Source organism: Perca fluviatilis, chromosome 1 (assembly GCF_010015445.1).
Source record: "Perca fluviatilis chromosome 1, GENO_Pfluv_1.0, whole genome shotgun sequence".
NCBI classification, from domain to species: domain Eukaryota; kingdom Metazoa; phylum Chordata; class Actinopteri; order Perciformes; family Percidae; genus Perca; species Perca fluviatilis.
In genome coordinates, this window is record NC_053112.1 from 34,887,510 (window position 1) to 34,906,850 (window position 19,341).

The 19,341-nt window shown below is 39.8% G+C and overlaps 2 protein-coding genes across 6 annotated transcripts in view; both read left to right on the forward strand.

Annotated features, from left to right (window-relative positions):
* Window positions 1-1,076: 1,076 nt before the first annotated feature.
* LOC120563116 (4-trimethylaminobutyraldehyde dehydrogenase) lies at window positions 1,077-14,426 on the forward strand. 3 transcript variants are annotated; one of them, XM_039807232.1, is made up of 12 exons: window positions 1,077-1,099; window positions 6,845-7,011; window positions 7,886-8,031; window positions 8,394-8,523; window positions 8,632-8,766; window positions 8,909-9,105; window positions 9,780-9,920; window positions 10,337-10,525; window positions 11,393-11,480; window positions 11,945-12,086; window positions 12,768-12,880; window positions 13,763-14,426. In XM_039807232.1, exons 2-12 carry the CDS (start codon window positions 6,870-6,872, stop codon window positions 13,855-13,857), a joined length of 1,518 nt encoding a protein of 505 aa, XP_039663166.1. In that variant the 5' UTR covers window positions 1,077-1,099; window positions 6,845-6,869; the 3' UTR covers window positions 13,858-14,426. The 3 variants fall into 3 exon arrangements, with proteins under 3 accessions (XP_039663166.1, XP_039663175.1, XP_039663182.1); XM_039807241.1 differs by lacking the exon at window positions 1,077-1,099 and adding an exon at window positions 6,516-6,613; XM_039807248.1 differs by lacking the exon at window positions 1,077-1,099 and adding an exon at window positions 6,642-6,748.
* Window positions 14,427-18,232: 3,806 nt separating this feature from the next.
* Window positions 18,233-19,341, forward strand: part of LOC120555512 (collagen alpha-1(XVII) chain-like) — a 36,042-nt gene continuing 34,933 nt past the window's right edge. For all 3 annotated transcript variants that reach the window (XM_039794251.1, XM_039794261.1, XM_039794266.1), the window contains exon 1: window positions 18,233-18,360. The gene's annotated coding sequence lies outside the window, so the exon portion shown is untranslated. The remainder of the gene's footprint in view (window positions 18,361-19,341) is intronic.

Genomic DNA, 19,341 nt, shown 5'->3' on the forward strand with positions numbered 1-19,341 from the left:
ATTCTACATGGATGGACAGATGGACAAGTTGTCATATGGGAATTAGTAGCCAACTGTCGAAAGAATTTGACTGGAAGGTAAAGATCAGATTTTTTAATACTCCCTTTATCATCTCTTCATTTGTGAAAAACCCCAGTGTGGCATTATGTTGGCGAAAATGTGGAAATATTGGAGACACCACACACATTTTTTGGGATAGTCCGGCAATACAAGGACTTTGGGATAATGTTAAAAAGGAAATTGATACTATTTTAGAGGTAGATATCACTCCAGAACCAATGTTGTTTTTGCTGGGAGCCATACCCAAAGACCTCCTATATAATGCAGATAATGAGGATTCTTTTATTAGTAAAGAAAATGATTACAGCTCTCATATACTAAGGCATGGATACCCGACCGACGGGTCCCAACGGTACCCGACGGGCCGGGCCGGGTTCGGACAGATATTTAGAAATTATGGCTGGTTTTCTAATCATGGTCGGAAACGAAGCGATCAGGAGAGCTTAACCCATTGAACATCTTAACAGCTGATTAACGTGCGCTTGTTGCCCCGTGTGCGCTGATGCGCTCATGTTGACATTTCCGAATGCCTTCCTACAGTTGCTTAATAAAAAAGGGCTTTCCACACAAATAAACGTAGCCTACATGTGTCATTAGTATGAGAGGAAAAAAGATGAGATTTTAACTGTGTCGGGCTCGGACATACATTTCTTAATGCCTGTCGGGCTCGGGCCGGGTTCGGACACGGCTCTGTCGGACGCGGGCCAGGCTCGGACAGTAAAATTCGGCCCGATCCGGACTCTATCATATAGGCTACCACCAGACACCAACACCAGATCGCTTTTTTTCCCAATCGGCTGATGGTGTGGATGCCCTACCACCTGTGGAAGGTGAAGGCAAACTGCCCTGAGTGTGGGAAGCAGCTGACGGGCTACGGTGTCCACAAGAGAGCTCGGAAGGTCCTGGACATTGACCTGACGGTGACAGAGACACTCAGGTGCACTGTGTGTTCTCTGAACTACCTGTCTACCGCTCAGACTGTCCGCAACCAGCTTGACCTGCCGCACCAGAAAATGTTCCGGGCGATCCTGACCCGCAAGTGAGTAAAACAGTTTTGAAAATGAAAATACGAGCCCATTAGATTGTGTTGTCGTTTTATTATTTTTTTAATGTGGCCGCTACTCGCTTAAAATGGAACCCTCATCTAGAGCACCATGGGCTTGGAGAAACAGGCTGCATTACCATGTTCGGCCACAACGAGGTGTCAATGGGCAGATGGCGCTCTATCCCAATGACTCACAGATCTGACGCTACTCCTGGAGCCTCATCGTTTACAGTGTTTTAAATCTTTATTTATACAGTAGGCTACTTTTCTAGTTTTAACAAGCAGCCCACTAAAAGCACTTTTACATGTTACAGGAACCATTCACACACATATGTGTGTGTGTGTGTGTGTGTGTGTGTGTGTGTGTGTGTGTGTGTGTGTGTGTGTGTGTGTGTGTGTGTGTGTGTGTGTAGCCTGTGTGTGTGTACGTTTTAAACTCTTTAGACATTAAGTGTAATCTTTAATCAGGTATGTGCTGATGGTAAGGTGGGCTGTAGCCTAAGCTAAATCACATTTCCTTTAGCCATACTATAGTATGTCAAAAAAAGTAAGGATTTAGTATGTCGAAAAAAAAGTCATAGTATAGTATGCTGAAAAAAATCATAAAAAATCATAGTATAGTATGTTGAAAAAAGTCATAAAAATAAAGTATAGCATATCAAAAAAAGTCAAAGTATAGCATGTCAAAAAAAGTCATAGTATAAAGAAAAAAAAAAAAAAAAAAAAAAAAAAAAAAAAAAGTCATAGTATAGCATGTCAAAAAAGTCATAAAAAGTCATAGTATGGTATGTCGAAAAATTTCATGTTGAAAAGTCATAGTATAGTATGTCGAAAAAAGCCATAAAAAGTCATAGTATAGTATGTCAAAAAAGTCACTATAGTATGTCGAAAAAAAGTCATAAAAAGTCATAGTATAGTATGTCAAAAAAAGTAAGGGTTTAGTATGTCGAAAAAAAATCATAAAAAATCATAGTATAGCATGTTGAAAAAAGTCATAAAAAGAGTGTTAAAAGTGGGCACATTGTTAGACACAAACATTTCACTGGCACTACTCCACCTAGGAATTTTAAGCACAATTCTCAGTGCATCATTGTAAGCAACTTGAAGTTTTTTCATTTTCGACTCTAAAATTACACCACAGGTGGGCAGTATACAGTGGAGTGCAATAGGTTTTGAAGAGTGAGATTTTAACATCAGGGGTGCACATGTGGAATTTGCGTGCCAGCATATTTGCCTGCCCATACAGTTTTCCACACTGATGCTGCACATCATCATCATCATCATCATCACAAAGGTCATCTCTTATCACATGTCCCAGATATTTAACTTTCTTTACAACCTCTAGTGGTTCACCTGCCAATGAGAAAGAAGGATAGACACACTTCATATCCTCCTTGGTTCTGGCAATCAGTACCACATTCTTCATAGAGTTAAATATTATATCAAACATTAATCCATATTGAGAACATATTCTAAGAAGTTGCTGCAGGCCAGCACTAGAGGGAGACAGTACCACCAAATCATCAGCGTAAAGCATATGATTAATGAGACTATCCCCCACCAAGCAGCCAGTTCTACAGTCCTTTAACTCCCTAGATAAATCATCCATGTACAGATTGAATAGCAGCGGAGACAGAATTCGACCCTGCCGCACTCCATTGGAGACATAGAAGGGGGTTGACAAACTCATCCCCCACCTGACTTGCTTAGTACCAGAACTGCAGTATCCTGATTAAATTCATAGTGTAGTATGTCGAAAAAAGCCCTAAAAGGTCATAGTATAGCATGTTGAAAAAAGTCATAAAAAGTCATAGCATTGTATGTCGAAAAAAGCCCTAAAAGGTCATAGTATAGCATGTTGAAAAAAGTCATAAAAAGTCATAGCATTGTATGTCGAAAAATTTCATAGTATAGCATGTTGAAAAGTCGTAGATGGTATGTCGAAAAAAGCCATAAAAAGTCATGGTATAGTATGTCAAAAAAAGTTAGTATAGTATGTCGAAAAAAGTCATAAAAAGCCATAGTATAGTATGTCAAAAAAAGTAATAAAAACTCATATGTCGAAAAAAAATTACAAAAAGTCATAGTGCCTGTCACTAAATGGCCAAATATGGCTCCACGTTAAATTGTCTCACCAGTGAAATTGAAACCTGATTTGCATACTACAGCTCCTCCCCTTTCCATTGATGCCTGCAGCATGGCCATATCTACCCTGGATTTATAGAGAAAACCCACCTCAAACGAAATCTGGATTTTGACGATTATATTGCTAAAGTGCCTGAAATCAGAATTTTCACAATTCTATTGCTAAAGTGCGACTTTGCACTGCCCCCAAATGGCCAAATATGGCTCTCCAGAGAAATTTAAAAGGTGATTCACATAATACAGCTCCTCCCCTTCCAATTGATTCCCAGCATGTCCATATCTACCCTGGATTTATGGAGAAAACCCACCTCAAACGAAATCTGGATTTTGACGATTATGTTGCTAAAGTGCCTGATTTTGCACTGCCCCCAAATGGCCAAATATTGCTCCACGTTAAATTTAAAAGGTGATTTGCATACTACAGCTCCTCCCCTTTCCATTGATGCCCAGCATGTTCATATCTAACCTGGAATTATAGAGAAAACCCAGCGCCAATGAAATCTGGATTTTGACTATTCTATTGGTAAGTGCCTGACATTGCACTGGCCCCAAATGGCCAAATATGGCTCCCCAGTGACATTGAAACCTGATTCGCATACTGCAGCTCCTCCCCTTTCCATTGATTCCCAGCATGGCCATATCTACCCTGGATTTATGGAGAAAACCCACCTCCAACGAAATCTGGATTTTGACGATTATGTTGCTAAAGTGCCTGACTTTGCACTGCCCCCAAATAGCCAAATATTGCTCCACATTGAATTTCAAAGGTGATTTGCATACTACAGCTCCTCCCATTTCCATTGATGCCCAGCATGTCCAATCTAACCTGGAATTATGGAAAAAACCCAGCGCCAACGAAATCTGGATTTTGACTATTCTATTGCTAAAATGCCTGACTTTGCACTGCCCCCAAATGGCTAAATATTGCTCTCCAGAGAAATTTAAAAGGTGATTCACATACTAAAGCTCTTCCCCCTCCCATTGATGCCCAGTATGTCCATATCTACCCTGGATTTCTGGAGAAAACCCACCTCCAACGAAATCTGGATTTTGACGATTCTATTGCTAAAGTGCCTGACTTTGCACTGCCCCCAAATGGCCAAATATTGCTCCACGTTGAATTTCAAAGGTGATTTGCATACTAAAGCTCCTCCCTTTTCCATTGATGCCCAACATGTCCATATCTAACCTGGAATTAAGGAGAAAACCCAGCTCCAATGAAATCAGAATTTTCCACGATTCTATTGCTAAAGTGCCTAGGGCTGGGTATCTTTCAGAATCTTTCGATACCATATGTTTTAAAATCCATTTCAACATCAACAAAAATACATTAAACACAAAGCTTTTATTTTCCACCTTAATTGTGAATCAAAACAGTTATCAAAATTAAAAAATTGTGGTAAAACTGCTCACTCAGAGTAACATAAATAAAAGTGCCTTGCCTTGCAAGCTCAGCCTGTCAGTCAGTCATCAGGGCAGATAAACCACCGTTGTGGCTGCTTGTAAGAGGAAGTGTAACGTCAACAGCACCGCGACCGCTTTCGGCTCGCCATTTATATCACATCGCAGCAAACGCTGTCTGCGTGAAGTTTTAAAAAACTGTAACCACACTTGAAACCAACTGTGACTCTCTGTGACTTCAACAAAACTGCAGACAGTTTACTCCGTCTGCACCTCTCTGTGTGCATGTGTGTGTCGGTCGGAGCTCCGCTCTGTGTCAATATGCAGAGAGGACAGATAAGCTTGCGCTTACGCGCTCAGACGCTTTTGGATCCGAAATTTGGCACCGAAAGATAAAGAATTTTTCGATACCATAAAAGTATCGACGTTCGGTACCCAGCCCTAAAAGTGCCTGACATTGTACTGCCCCCAAATAGCCAAATATTGCTCCACGTTAAATCTCAAAGGTGATTTGCATAATACAACTCCTCCCCTTTGCATTGATGCCCAGCATGGCCATATCTACCCTGGATTTATGGAGAAAACCCACCTCCAACGAAATCTGGAATTTGACGATTATGTTGCTAAAGTGCCTGACTTTGCACTGCCCCCAAATGGCCAAATATTGCTCCACATTGAATTTCAAAGGTGATTTGCATACTACAGCTCCTCCCCTTCCCATTGATGCCCAGCATGTCCAAATCTAACCTGGAATTATGGAGAAAACCCAGCGCTAACGAAATCTGGATTTTGACTATTCTATTGCTAAAGTGTCTGACTTTGCACTGCCCCCAAATGGCCAAATATTGCTCTCCAGATAAATTGAAAAGGTGATTCACATACTACAGCTCTTCGCCCTCCCATTGATGCCCAGCATGTCCATATCTACCCTATAATTAAGGAGAAAACCCAGCTCCAATGAAATCTGAATTTTCACGATTCTATTGCTAAAGTGCCTGACATTGCACTGCCCCCAAATAGCCCCATACTGCTCCCTGTTAAACGTAAAAGGTGATTTGGATACTACAGCTCCTCCCCTTTCCATTGATGCCCAGCATGTCCATATCTACCCTGGAATTAAGGAGAAAACCCAGCGCCAATGAAATCTGGATTTTGACTATTCTATTGCTAAAGTGCCTGACTTTGCACTGCCCCCAAATGGCCAAATATTGCTCCACCTTAAATTTAAAAGGTTATTTGCATACTAAAGCTCCTCCCCTTTCCATTGATGCCCAGCATGTCCATATCTATCCATAGAGAAATGTATCATTTTAGATAAAACAGATGTTGACAAAGTTTCCTTTTGGGGACATCATTTGAAATTGGGAAAAATGTGAAGTTGGAAAAAAGGTAATGAATTGCAATATATCGCAGAATATTGCAATATGTTTGAAATCGCAATAATATCGTATCGTGACGTAAGTATCGTGACGATATCGTATCGTAAGGCCTCTGGTGATTACCACCCCTACCTCTAAATGGCCATATGGCTCAACAATTAATTTTAAACCTGATTCATATAATACAGGTCCTCAGCGACCCACTGATGCCCAGCATGTCCATATACACAAAAAGTAACAAAACTGTCATATTGTACGGTGAACCTTTTGAAGAATAATGTATATTAATTTTGTCTCATTGTAATGTTATATAGTTTAATCATCCCCCTCTGCATTTTTTTTAAATTGTTATTACCACTATTTTTTATTTATTTAAATACTTATTATTGTTTCTCTGGAGCATTATTTTGTACGTGTCTGAAATGTTATTTGAATGTATTTTTTTGCAATAAAGTTGTAAAAAAAAAAAAAAAAAAAAACGTCGACACGTAGCGTCCATGATTATTTATGTCACCTCCCAGTCAAAGCCATACGGTCTATGGTCAAAGCAAAGAACCCATTCCACTCCGTCTGCACACAAACGGTAAGGTAGCCTACAGCCATTGTTTTCTGAGTACTATTGTATGACTTAGCTACGTATGCTCTCCTGCGCTGCTTTCCCAGTGCCAGTTTAGCTAGGTGCCTTTGTGTCAGCTTCGCACTGCGAACAGTTAGGAGGGTAGGAGAGAGCAGTGTGCTTCACTTTGTCCTAAATATTATTCTGCCCAGTCAATGTCAACATCGTTGCCGTTAATTCCCTGTGCCCCTGTTGCAGGTCCTCTCTCTTTGTCTCTCTGAAAATGGCTCAGTCAATTCTCGACACCATGCCCGGAGCCGCGACAGGAACCGTGCTGCTCACAGACCCTCTGAATTTCTGGGGAGGGAAGCGAGTGAAGCCCAGGCAGGAGAAAAACGCAGAGCCCGTGTTTGAACCTGCGACTGGTAAATACAGCACACCACCGTGTTCTGCACCCTAAATTATGCTTCATAGCTTAACTCTTAATAAATGACATTATATTTGTGAAAAAAAGTTAAAGCCCATGCAGTTTAACCCCTGTGTTGTCTTCCCTTCAACCATGAAAAAAAAAAAACAGTAGCTTTTTTCAGTTTTTTCCAGCATATTTATTGCTTTTTCTGACGTTTAGTCCCGTTTTTCCGACGTGTCACTTTGACAATGTTTCGGTCGCTCTTTTTGACTTTTTCATAGTTTTTGATGTTTTTTTCCCTTGTTTTTGACCGGTCCCAAATCTACTACTTCTTTGTTGGGGTGAAGTCACTTAGGGGCGTTTTTAAGTTGAATCCATTTACACTGGGAAATCTGAAAACATGTTTTCCATTTGTTACAGTACAGTAAATAACTCCCCCATGTTTTAATGATTGTGTTTTGTCTTGGGGCCTATTTTAATTTTTTTATAGAAAAGTATACCAAGTGCTGTCCTGAGGTGCTGATCACTGGAAATCGACTTGAAAGTATGAAAAGTGATGCACACTCTGGCTCCATATGCATTTCATTATTATTATTATTATTATTATTATTTTGGGGGCTTTTTGCCTTTTAATTGATAGAACCGCTATCTAACAGGAAAGAGAGGGGGGGGGCGGGGTGACATGCAGCAAAGGGCTGCGGGTTGGAATTAAACCCACTGCGATAAACCATGAGCACGCCGTACATGGGTTGCATGCTCCACCAGCTACCAAGGTGCTCCCAGGCTCCATCAAATGTATTTAGAACCAGAGTGTGCAACACTTTTTTTTTTTCTTACTTTCTTGTCTTGGGAGCTCAGCCAGACTGTAACCTGTTGCCGTTCATGTGCAGGCCGTGTCTTGTGTCAGATGGTACCCTGTGGCGCTGAGGAGGTGGAGGAGGCCGTAGAGAGCGCCCACGCTGCCTACCTAAAATGGAGCAAGATGGCAGGCATGGAGAGGGCTCGGGTGATGTTAGAGGCTGCCCGCCTTATCAGGGTGAGATGGTCAAGCTGTGTCACCAAAACCGTCTAGTTTGGAAACCAGCCAGTCTGATTTCAGTGTTGCGTAACATAAATTGGAGCAGACTGTTGCAAGCATGCAGTAAGACACTAGTTATTCATTAAAACCACAGATATGCCCCCCCCCTTTCTACTGCTGGCCTACATTTGCACAAAATAAACCTTTTGTGCATCTGTGTGGCTTCTTGGATGTCACGCGGCTTAGGATTTTAACCTCAATTTGTCAGTTTTTGTATAATACCCTATATACATGTATAACAGCAGAGTATCTTTTTAAATAGTTTTGTTAAAGTTTGCATTTATGATCTTTTTTTCTTCTTGTGTGCTGAATCAAAATAGGAAAGAAGGGAGAAGATTGCAAAGTTGGAAACGATCAACAATGGCAAGTCCATCACTGAAACACTGGTGGATATCGATATTTCCTGGCAGTCCATTGAGTACTATGCTGGCCTGGCTGGTACGCTTGCAGGTGGGTGCACTCACACCTTGTTTTTTTGTTTTTTGTCAAAAAGTGTGATTTCCAAAAGTTCCGAAACTTTGTGTTTTTTAAAGTTGCGTTGTGTTTCATTCATCGAAGGCCAGCACATCCAGCTGCCTGGTGGATCATTTGCGTACACGCGGAGGGAGCCCCTTGGTGTGTGTGTAGGAATCGGTGCGTTTAATTACCCCTTCCAGATCGCTGCATGGAAATCTGCTCCTGCTCTGGCATGTGGTGAGTGTGTAACCATGTGTATTTCCACATTATTATGAGATTTTAGATCATTCTTTCTGCCTGTTTGTCCAGCAGTCACGTGTCTCTTGTTTACCCTAAACATAAACTGCTGTGTAGACCATAACGTTCCGGTTGTGTTTAGGTAATGCCATTGTATTTAAGCCCTCTCCAATGACTCCTGTGACTGCTGTGATTCTGGCTGAGATCTACAAAGAGGCAGGAGTACCCGATGGGCTCTTCTGTGTGGTTCAAGGTGGAGCAGACACTGGCACTTTGCTCTGCCATCACCCAAAGGTGGCTAAAGTTTCTTTCACTGGCAGTGTGGCAACTGGCAAAAAGGTACAGTGCTATGAATTTTATCATGTTATTTAACTAAACCGAAGAGAACAAGTGTGCCCTACAAGCAACAGTCACAGTATACAGCATACAAATTGATTCCTTGTGGAAAAAGAATTTCACTCGGGTCCAATTCAGTGGCTAGTTCAGATGAATTTGATCCACTGCGCTGGGGAGGAAGGAGCTCACAAGAAGCTCTAGGATTCTCTCTGACCACAATGAGTTCCTGGCCAGGGTTTTATATAAAGTTTACAGGAAACAACAGAATAAACAAAAAGCTAAGAAGACCTTCAACATCTGCATCATTTGCATAGACTCAATACCATCTATTCCAACTAATCAAAAGTGCTTTGATTAGCTAAGGTGTGCATCTCTGTTGTTGGAGCCAACCTGGGCTTCAAACAAAAGGTCTCACTCAGTGATCAAATTAAATGTTAATTTTGCGCAGGCTAGTTCAGTGGGAGCAGGAGTGGGAGTGGGTTATGCATGATTGTTATATCCTAGTCAAATGATTGGAAACCAGTGGATACATGGGAAGAAGGCAAACTCCGTTCAAAGTATAAAAATAGTGGCAATGGACAGTGTAATGCAGTGATGTTAAGTTGTACTCTTAGCATGCTCTTTAACTGCTCTACAAAGCCCATTGTTAATGCCCGGTGGGTTCTCTCTTCCCTCAGGTCATGGAAATGTCTGCAAAGGGGGTGAAGCAGGTGACTCTGGAGCTTGGAGGGAAATCTCCCCTCCTGATCTTCAAAGACTGTGAGCTGGAAAACGCAGTGAAGGGAGCACTCATGGCCAACTTCCTGACACAGGGACAGGTGAGGCAGTTGTATTATTTATGCACTGTGTTGTAGGGCTGTGTGATTAATCAAATTTGTAATCTCTATTGAGATTTTGGCTCCTAATGATCGTAAAAACAATGTAATCGAAAAATAAATATTTGCCCTTTTTACGTTTTGCAAGCAAAGTCTTATTTTATTTTGTGTTCTGAATGGAAAAAACAAAGTATGAAGGGAAATTTCACACTTCAAGCTGTTTTTCATTGTGTATTTGTTTAACCATTTCAGTTTTTATTCAAGTTAAAAAGTCAATGAGTAATCATGTAATCAAAATTGTGATTATGAATTTTTTTTCCCATAATGGAGCAGGCCTCTATGTTTCTGATGTCAAGCTCGCCCTGATCAAATCCTTTCTTTGTCAGCTCTTGACAGCTTAAACATTTCTGTTTGGATAGGTTTGCTGCAATGGGACCAGAGTGTATGTGCAAAGAGAGATCATGCCCCAGTTCCTGGAAGAAGTGGTGAAGAGGACCAAGGCCATCTCTGTGGGGGACCCCCTGTTGGACGGCACCCGCATGGGAGCGCTGATCAGCAAGCCCCAACTGGAGAAAGTGCTGGGCTTTGTCAATCAGGCCAAGAAAGAGGTGTGTTTATAACCCTTGGATGATTTTAGATTGGAGTAGCTGTTAATTGAGCAAATGTGGAGATTGATCTGAAGGTTAGTCAGCTGTGATGGCACCACCAGTACTTTCACTAGACCTCAAAGCAGTTCAGTCAGGAGAGACATCATTAAAGTGTAACTACCGTTTTTTTTCAACCCTATTTTCCTATGTTTTTGTGTCGAAGTGACCTGATGGGAACAACAGTCTTTGACATTGGTCCAGTATTAAGCGAGATCGCTGCAGTCGGTCAGCGGCGAAACAGTTATAAGTTAATAGGGCAATTGTCAAGCACAAAAGTGCTTGTTTTACCGAGAAAGTTGACCGAAACAAAATAAAACTATGAAAAGGCGTTTTTGTCGTCTTTCCACTTTTCCAACCATCACAGCTCTATGCTTTACCAATACATGTGAAAATATGTTGGCTCGATACACGCTAAAATTATTGCTTTTTTTTAAATGGAGTCTGGTGGGTGTAGTGCTATAGACCTCAGGGCTGTTTCTGGTTAAACAGAAAGGTCTCAAAGGTCTATCTCTGAAGGGATCCTTTAATATTGTCTGACAACATTATGTAAGCTGAGCCTGTCGGCGGCAAAACGAGCACTTTTGTGAAGCTGGACAATTGCCCTGTCAACTTGCATGGATGTAATGATGTGATTGGCTCATGCAGAACGTGGCGAAATGTTTTTAGATGAAAGAGTGAACACCCACAGTCAGCTGATTTAGGTTGGGGAAAGCGAGAGATGAGAATGGAAAAAGCATGGAAGTCTTCCTGAATGAACTTCGCTGAGCTTTATTTATATGAAGTTTCATTCTCAGAGTTATTTGACTAATAGGTGTGTGTTTTTTCCAGGGAGCCAAAGTGCTTTGTGGAGGAGAGCCATTCGTCCCCAGTGACCCCAAATTGAAAGGGGGCTACTTCATGTCACCCTGTGTACTCGGTAGGATGTCTTGATTTCTTGTAACACTCAGCTGTACCCACTCTAGCGCTGCAAAGATGAATCAATTAGTTGTCAACTATTAAATTAATCACCAACTATTTTGATAATCGATTAATTGGTTTGATTATATATTTAGTTTTTTATGAAAAAAAAATGGTAAGAATTCTCTGCTTTCATCTTCTTTTAAATAAGAATATTTTCTAGTTTATTCTCTCCTCTGTGATGGTGAACTGAATATCTTTGAGTTGTGGACAAAACAAGACATTTGGGGATGTCGTCTTGGGCTTTGGGGAACACAGATCCACATTTTTCACCATTTTCTGACATTTTATAGACCAAACTAATCGATTAATCAACAATGAAAATAAGCTACTGATGCTATACCATCACATAATCGGTCTGCTTTTACTCCGCGCGTCCCAGTATGCACCATATGTTACAGACGGTCCCTTCTCCTGGCACAGATAACTGCAGAGATGACATGACCTGTGTGAAGGAGGAGATTTTCGGCCCAGTCATGTCTGTGCTGCCCTTCGACACGGAGGAAGAAGTGATCCAAAGGGCCAACAACACCACATTCGGACTGGCCTCTGGAGTCTTCACCAGGTCAGAGTGCACCCAGGGGACACTCGAGTTTGTCATGACTCAGCAGTCGGTTGCAATTACTGATTAACAATGCTGACACTTTGCTCGGGAAGATCATGAGGTTGTCGCGTTCTATTGGCTGCTCTTCAGAGTTTCCACAAAACAGCCAATAAACATGTTGCAATTACCAAGTGGAATTCGTTGCACAATAGTATTCTCTGTGTGTAGAGGGCAGATGAAGCTGTGTGATCAAGTTGCATAAAGACTTGACTATGGCTGGGTATCACCAATAGTTTCCTGATTCAATTCGATGTCGATCCCGTTTTAGATTCTATATCAACTAGGCTAGGGAAACTTCAGTTACAATGCCAATTTTCTTGGATATAAAAGAGATTCCCAGAGAACTAATGCTGCAAATTGTAAAAGCAAGAATCAACCCTCAAATATTTTTTTTCATAATGCACTAGGTTAATTAAGAATTGACCCTGAAAAAGTAGGTTTTTTAAGTTGTTTTTTTTTTGTTTTGTTTTTTTATAACTTATGTGAAAAGGCATTTATTAAAAGATTGATTTCTGGATTTTATGAGTCGATATCCGATCACTCAAAGATCGATTTTTAATTTTTTAAACCCAGCCCTATTACTGACTTTTTTTTTTTTTTTGGTGCTTAATCTGAAGTGGGTTCCTTTCCTCTTCCTTGCAGGGACATTTCTCGGGCCCATCGTGTGGCTGAGAAAATGGAGGCAGGGACCTGCTTCATCAACAACTACAACATAAGCCCCGTGGAAGTGCCATTTGGAGGATACAAGATGTCAGGTAGGGTGTTTTTATTTAAATTTTTTTAAGGTTACAGTTTTTCTCGATTGCTAAGACATTTCTTGAAACCCTTACCCATTTTCTCAACACTGTACACACACAACCAAATTCTCAAAACATCTGACTCTGCTGGCAAAATCAAACTGTGCTTTCAGATCATACACAGAGCCATTCAATAACTAAACCCTACAGAGCATTCTTTAGTTTAGACATTACCTCAGAAAATTCCAGAGCACAATGTCGTAGACAGAAAGATACAGTTTACAGTATTTCCTACATTAGACACATTTTGCAATGAAAACAAAGTATATCACAACTTGTACAGTGAATATCTTGTACACACAAGTACTAAAATATTGAATGTCTGTATATTAGGCACTTGTAGAACAATACAGTAGTCTAACTGCAAAAGGCCAAAGAACAAAAAACAAAATGAAAAGCACATGACTGTACAATAAAAAAAATGTGTGAAACCGCAAAATCTAAGTTTTGTGTGTGTGTGTTTGCTGCATATCTTCCCCCTCTCTCTCCCCCTTTCCTGTCTACAGTTGTCCTGTCTATTAAAGGCTAAAATGCCCAAAAAAGTATCTTTAAGAAAAGAAAAGTGCATCCCATTGTGAAATGCGTTTTACCAAGTGAGAATGTGTTTAGAGTTTTGCAAAAAGAGTGATCGTTTCGACAAATGGGTTTAGCCCACTGGGCATTTGGTTTAGAGAATGGGGTTTAGTGTTTTAGCAATTCAGGAAAACCAAAATCGTCAGATGCATTCATTGTATTGGATTGTATTGCAGTGATCGACCCAAGTTGTCATTCTCCTGAATGAAAGTAGAGTGAATGTCTAAAATGGACAGTGTTAACATGATCTCTACTGTGCTTCTCCAGGCTTTGGCAGAGAGAACGGCCAGGTGACAATCGAGTACTACTCCCAGCTGAAGACTGTGGTTGTGGAAATGGGCGACGTCGAGAACTACTTCTAAACTCCTCTCGCTAAGTTTATACTGCTGTGCCACAACTGGGAATTCCCTTTACCTTGTAGTCATGTGCTATGCACCAGACAGTGGCGCAGGCGGGATTCAATTTCATAGCACTGGGTGAACGTGTTTCAGGATGTTTGTTCTGTGTGAACAATCAACCAATGTCCATTGCATTGTATAACTTTGGATGCAGAGATCCATTTATTTAGTTATATAAACGTATGCTGTGATATCCCACTTATGGGTAAAGTTTTAACATTTAACCACTCAAAACAATGCAGAAGACACTAACTAAACAAATAAAGTGCATTTATTTCTATTAGAAGTGTCACAATGTCTCACAGAAGAAGAAACTATGCACGCACAGTGCTCAAATGAACACAAACCTTGGTGTCAAAGTAACTGCTTATTAAAGATGAAGACCACATGCTGGTGTTTGATGTGTGTACAACCAGGAGCCTTAAGTAGAAAATCTGTGTAGCGAACTGTGACTCAACACTAATCAGTCGCTGTCAGATGTTTATGCCAACTAATGCCTTTTTATCCAAATAAAATGCTTTAGCTACACAGTCTCTCTTCCTGGTTGCTTCTGAATAAAATATGAATTAAGCTTGAAGATGAATTACTACCACTTCTTTAGTAACAACTGACAAAGAAATTAGTACTAAGCATGTGTAATGGTCAAATTTTTACAAATATCCAAAAGCTGATAATATCAACAATAATTGTTGATGTGTGACATTTCTGTACAATATTATTTCACCTGTTCTGTTGTAACTGATGCTTTGTGAACATGCAGATGTGCCATACCCAGGTCAGCTCATCAGTACTGAGCAAGTATTTCTTAGCATTTATTACCTGTCCTGATTTCTTTTTTTTTTTTTAAACCTTGTACTGTTTCATCAATCAACATTCATCTATGTATACATATATGATGGTTAGTTGTAGCTGTATCTCAGTCTCCTCTAAAAAAAAACCTCTGCTGGTGTTGACCCATTGACTGGCAATAATGAAGACTCCCAAGAGCATTCACCTGATTTAGAAACCACAGTCCTGCCTGATATCAGTTCAACAGAAATGCACTTCAACGTACAACTAAAGACGAGAAAATTAGATATATTCCAGTACAAACCACCTCTGCCTGTACGCAGATATACACTGACTACAGCACACTGGGAAAACAGACGGGATCAGATGGACAGAGAGACGGTCAACCTGGACATGGATCACCTGCTGTTGGTGTTGGTGCTGTTAAGCTCAGGTAGGACGCTGCTTTAAAGATGATGCATTATTATTCAAATGTTTGTTATGAATCTTTAAACCAGAGGACAAACTGCTCACACACAAGCATCAAGTTTTTTATTCTATTCTTTTATTAGTCAATTATTAATTATTATTCAACATCCAATCAGTGTGTTTAAGAGAAGATACAACTAGAGCTGCACAATCTATCGTTTTTTTTTTTATCGTCATGGCAATATCACGTGGCACAATAAACATTTGGTGAAAGACACTCAGATTTTTTCGTGTTAGTTGAAAGAAAATATCAGTAGAAAGCTGCACTTTAAAATGTAACTGTCATTCTTTTTTAGTGGTGCCTTTTAAATTCAATTCAATGTTCAATTTGTTTAATAATTCAATAAGCAAATTTGTTGTATTTTAGCAGAATACTGAAAGCAGCAGAACTGAGTACACTTTAGTATTTGTTTATTTATTGCAAGTAATTTTATCGCATATTTTCCTCATATCCTGCAACCTTAGATACAACTTTGTTGATCCCAAGGGAATTACTGCAGCAGTTGCAGTGCAAAGTGGGAAGAGTGCTATTATAAAGTAAAAAGTACAATAACAATGCCAATATCTAATAATATTATACCTTTGCTACATTGCCCTGCGGAGCTCTATAATACAGCAGCAATAAACGCCATGTATTTCCTTTATAGAGCAAACATGAGAAAATGGCTCCATCTAGTGGAAAATAGTAAATAAATACAGTTTTGTAGACAGGATTGTAGACTGAAAGCCTGATATAATAGAATGCATGATTTTATGCTGTAATGGGTGTGGGATCATAAGTTATGGTTTTAATGGGACATTTCTGTCCTTTATGCTACAGTAGGTAACTATACTAGGCTCTCACTATATCCTAACAATAGCACATGATACAGATAATCTGTGAACAAATCTTGTTCCTCTGCCTCCTCCTGGTGCTCCCAATGGCATAGAGTTCAACAGTGTGGTTCTAGAAGTAAAAATCCTATTCATTCGAGATTGTGAAACAAAGGTGTATGCCCCTGCTGAAGCCACAAATCAAAATTAATTCAACCTTGTTTTAAGAAAAACATGTTTTATTGGCGATATCATGAAGAACTACCTACAATCCTTACGGTAACAGCGACGTCTCTGATTGGTGGAGCTCGCTGTTACCATTGAAATCTATGATCGTTTGTACCTTTGCCGTTTTCAAAATGTTCTTTTGCGCTGAATCAAATGTTTCATGGTCATGATTCATCTTGTAGCTGGTTGGTTTAGTTTCTTTACAATCTTTATATAAGCATTTTCTGAAACGTCAATAGAGATATTGACTGTGGAAAATCACTTCAGGAACCAGAGGCGTTCAAAAAGTGGGCAGTCACTGTTGAGCTCTACAGTATTTGAAAGTTTCCACTTGAAACAACCAAACAGAGCTGAGGAGTCTCTAACAGAGTGTCAATGACTGCTCGGGAACTGTGGTTAAACCATAGACTGTAAAAAATGACATAACATTATAATAACATTAGTGACGTAACCCAGTAGTTTGTGGACTGACGTTTTGAGGCCGGCAGTTTGCATTTTCTCCGTCGCCATCTTGGTATTTTGAAGGGGCCATATTTGGACAAGAGGGCGAAGCTTGGGAGGATGATGTGGCTAAGCCAGTGTCTTCTTCGCTGTTTTGGTTTAGGAGCAGCTAAACCAGAACCAGATGCTTCATGGAGACAAAGTCAGACATCTAAGATGCATCCAAACTCCCTTTCACCATATTCACATTTTAACAGCTGTTGACTAAAACCTGTGAGCTCATATAGCTCATATAGCTCATATAGCTCATATAGCTCATATAGCGTAGAACTGCGGCATAGGCAATACCAGCTCAACATTCTGCTCTTTTTCATACACTTCCTCCTCTAGTTGTCCTAACTATGAGTTATTAAGTCCTAATGATGAGATATTAAGTCTTAATTATGAGATGTTATAATAATATCCCCTTTATTTGTGCAGGAAGGTCCAGTTAAGAGCAATCTCTCATTTCCAATGACGCCCTGAATACATGCCATATGAAATTGCAATACATATCAAATTACTGAAAATATAGTAATTAATATGCAATATACAGTTGCAATACACCGTACACACATAAAACAATTACAGAATGTTATACAACTCAAAGTGCACATGAACATTCACTCATGAAGAAGACATTTAATGTGATTAAATGGAATAAGGCTGTTCAATTTCATTGGAATCTGCAGGTTATTCCATTTATAGGGAGCATAATACTATTAACTATTACAATAACTATTACATTCTAATTATGAGATATTGAGTCATAATTGAGTTCTAATGGTTAGAGATTAATTATGACATATTAAGTCCTAATTATGAGACATTAAGTCCTAATTATGAGATTATAAATCCCAATTATGAGATTTTAAGTCATATTAAGTCCTATTTATGAGATATTGTAAAGATCCAATGAGGATAAGTGCAGTCACGGTTTTGGTGGGTGTGTTGTGCCAAGCTCAGTGTGCGAGTCAGGCCTCACCGCCGCTGTAAAGCTCAAAGCATGTAAACAAAGTCATCACATTCCCAACACAACACCACAACTCACCCTTCTTTAAGAAATACATTTGGTGGATCCAACTCTCAATTGTGTCAATGTCTTGACACATAGTTTGCTCATGTCTGCTGCCTTTTACTGCTCTTATGTAGATACACAGTGAGGAATCGGCTACTGAATCCTGATCCGCACCACATTTCCTAAAACAAGTTAGACAGAAATGAGCCACTGTTTTGTCCATGCTTTAAAAAGGAGAGCATTTCACTTTTCATCTCCAATAGTATTCAGTATTGTTCAGGTCACATTCCTTTCATTTTTATCACTCACAAAGCCCTATTTTAGTCTTCACAGCAAAGCATGTCATTATAAAAACAAGCCAAAGTAATTAGTTTACAATTACTTTTACTACCTTAATGCCCCATGATTTTGAGCCCTGGGCTATTTTTCCTGTACCGTCTAAACAGGGTGCCTGTCCTGGGCTGAATAACTTGTCGACTGACGCTATGAGTCAGACAAAGCTAATGCATAAACTCTCCAAGCACATGCAAGTCCCTGGCACTGCACAGCGTAGTCCTTCAGTAGCTGGACTTGACACCTACACTGCAATGTGGTGAACAGGATAGACTGATCAAGTGTTTGCTGCTGGGAGACATAAGAGAGGGATTATTTCTGAACAAATGTGCTAAAAGGTAAGTGTTTTTCTTTTTTTAATTGAGGATGGAGATGTTTTGGAAAATCACAAAGAATGTAAAAGCTGTGATGCATGTATAAATTAAGATTGAACTATGGTTTTAGGTGGTTGCTACTTGACCATAATAATGAATCATAGTAGGCGCAATAGTTGCAGACGTTATTGACCCAACTGATATACAATATCAAGCATTAAAAGGTAGTATACATTACAAGTACTAGACACAAGTAATGAGTGAGGAGATAAGGAAGTTGCAGTGTATGATTAAATGCAAAAATTGCACTTGAACAAAAAAATGCAATTCAGGGAATGGAATTGGGTTGTAGGTAAAGTGTCTACAGACAGCAGTGTCAGCAGCATTAAATGCAGTTATTGCCAAAGGTCGAAGATTTAACCAGTTATGGAAGAAGTATTCAGATCCTTTACTTAAGGAAAAGTACTAATGCCACACTATAAAAATACTGCATTGAAAATAGGGATGTAAGAGTGTCATGCCAATGTTTAGTGTGATATGTAAATGTAGAAACATAGCCAATATGTTGTCCTATTCATCTACCAGATACTCTCTTTTCATTGTTTTACACCTGCAGTGACTTCATGTGGGTGCAGGCTGTGTTGGTGGTTTGGGGCTTGTAATGTACAGTACATGCCATGGCATTGCTGTGGGGCTTCACCTGCCCTTTTAAAGCCAAATACCCAGACTCCCCTGTCAGATCAAGATAATCTTTCCATAAAGACCAGTTACCTGAGGCAAATTTCAGCTGTCAATGGAAAAGCTATCTCTAACAACTCAACTTTCTTAATCTCTCAAAAAGGCCTATATTGTAGCTGCATTTTGCAGTGTCTGGATCCAAAAATGTAACTTAAGATAATTAGATAATATTTGAACACTTACTTACAAATCATGAAGTTAAGAGGGCTTCACATTTGAATGGTAAAATACCTGTGGAATCAAACGCAAACAATTGATTAGCTTACA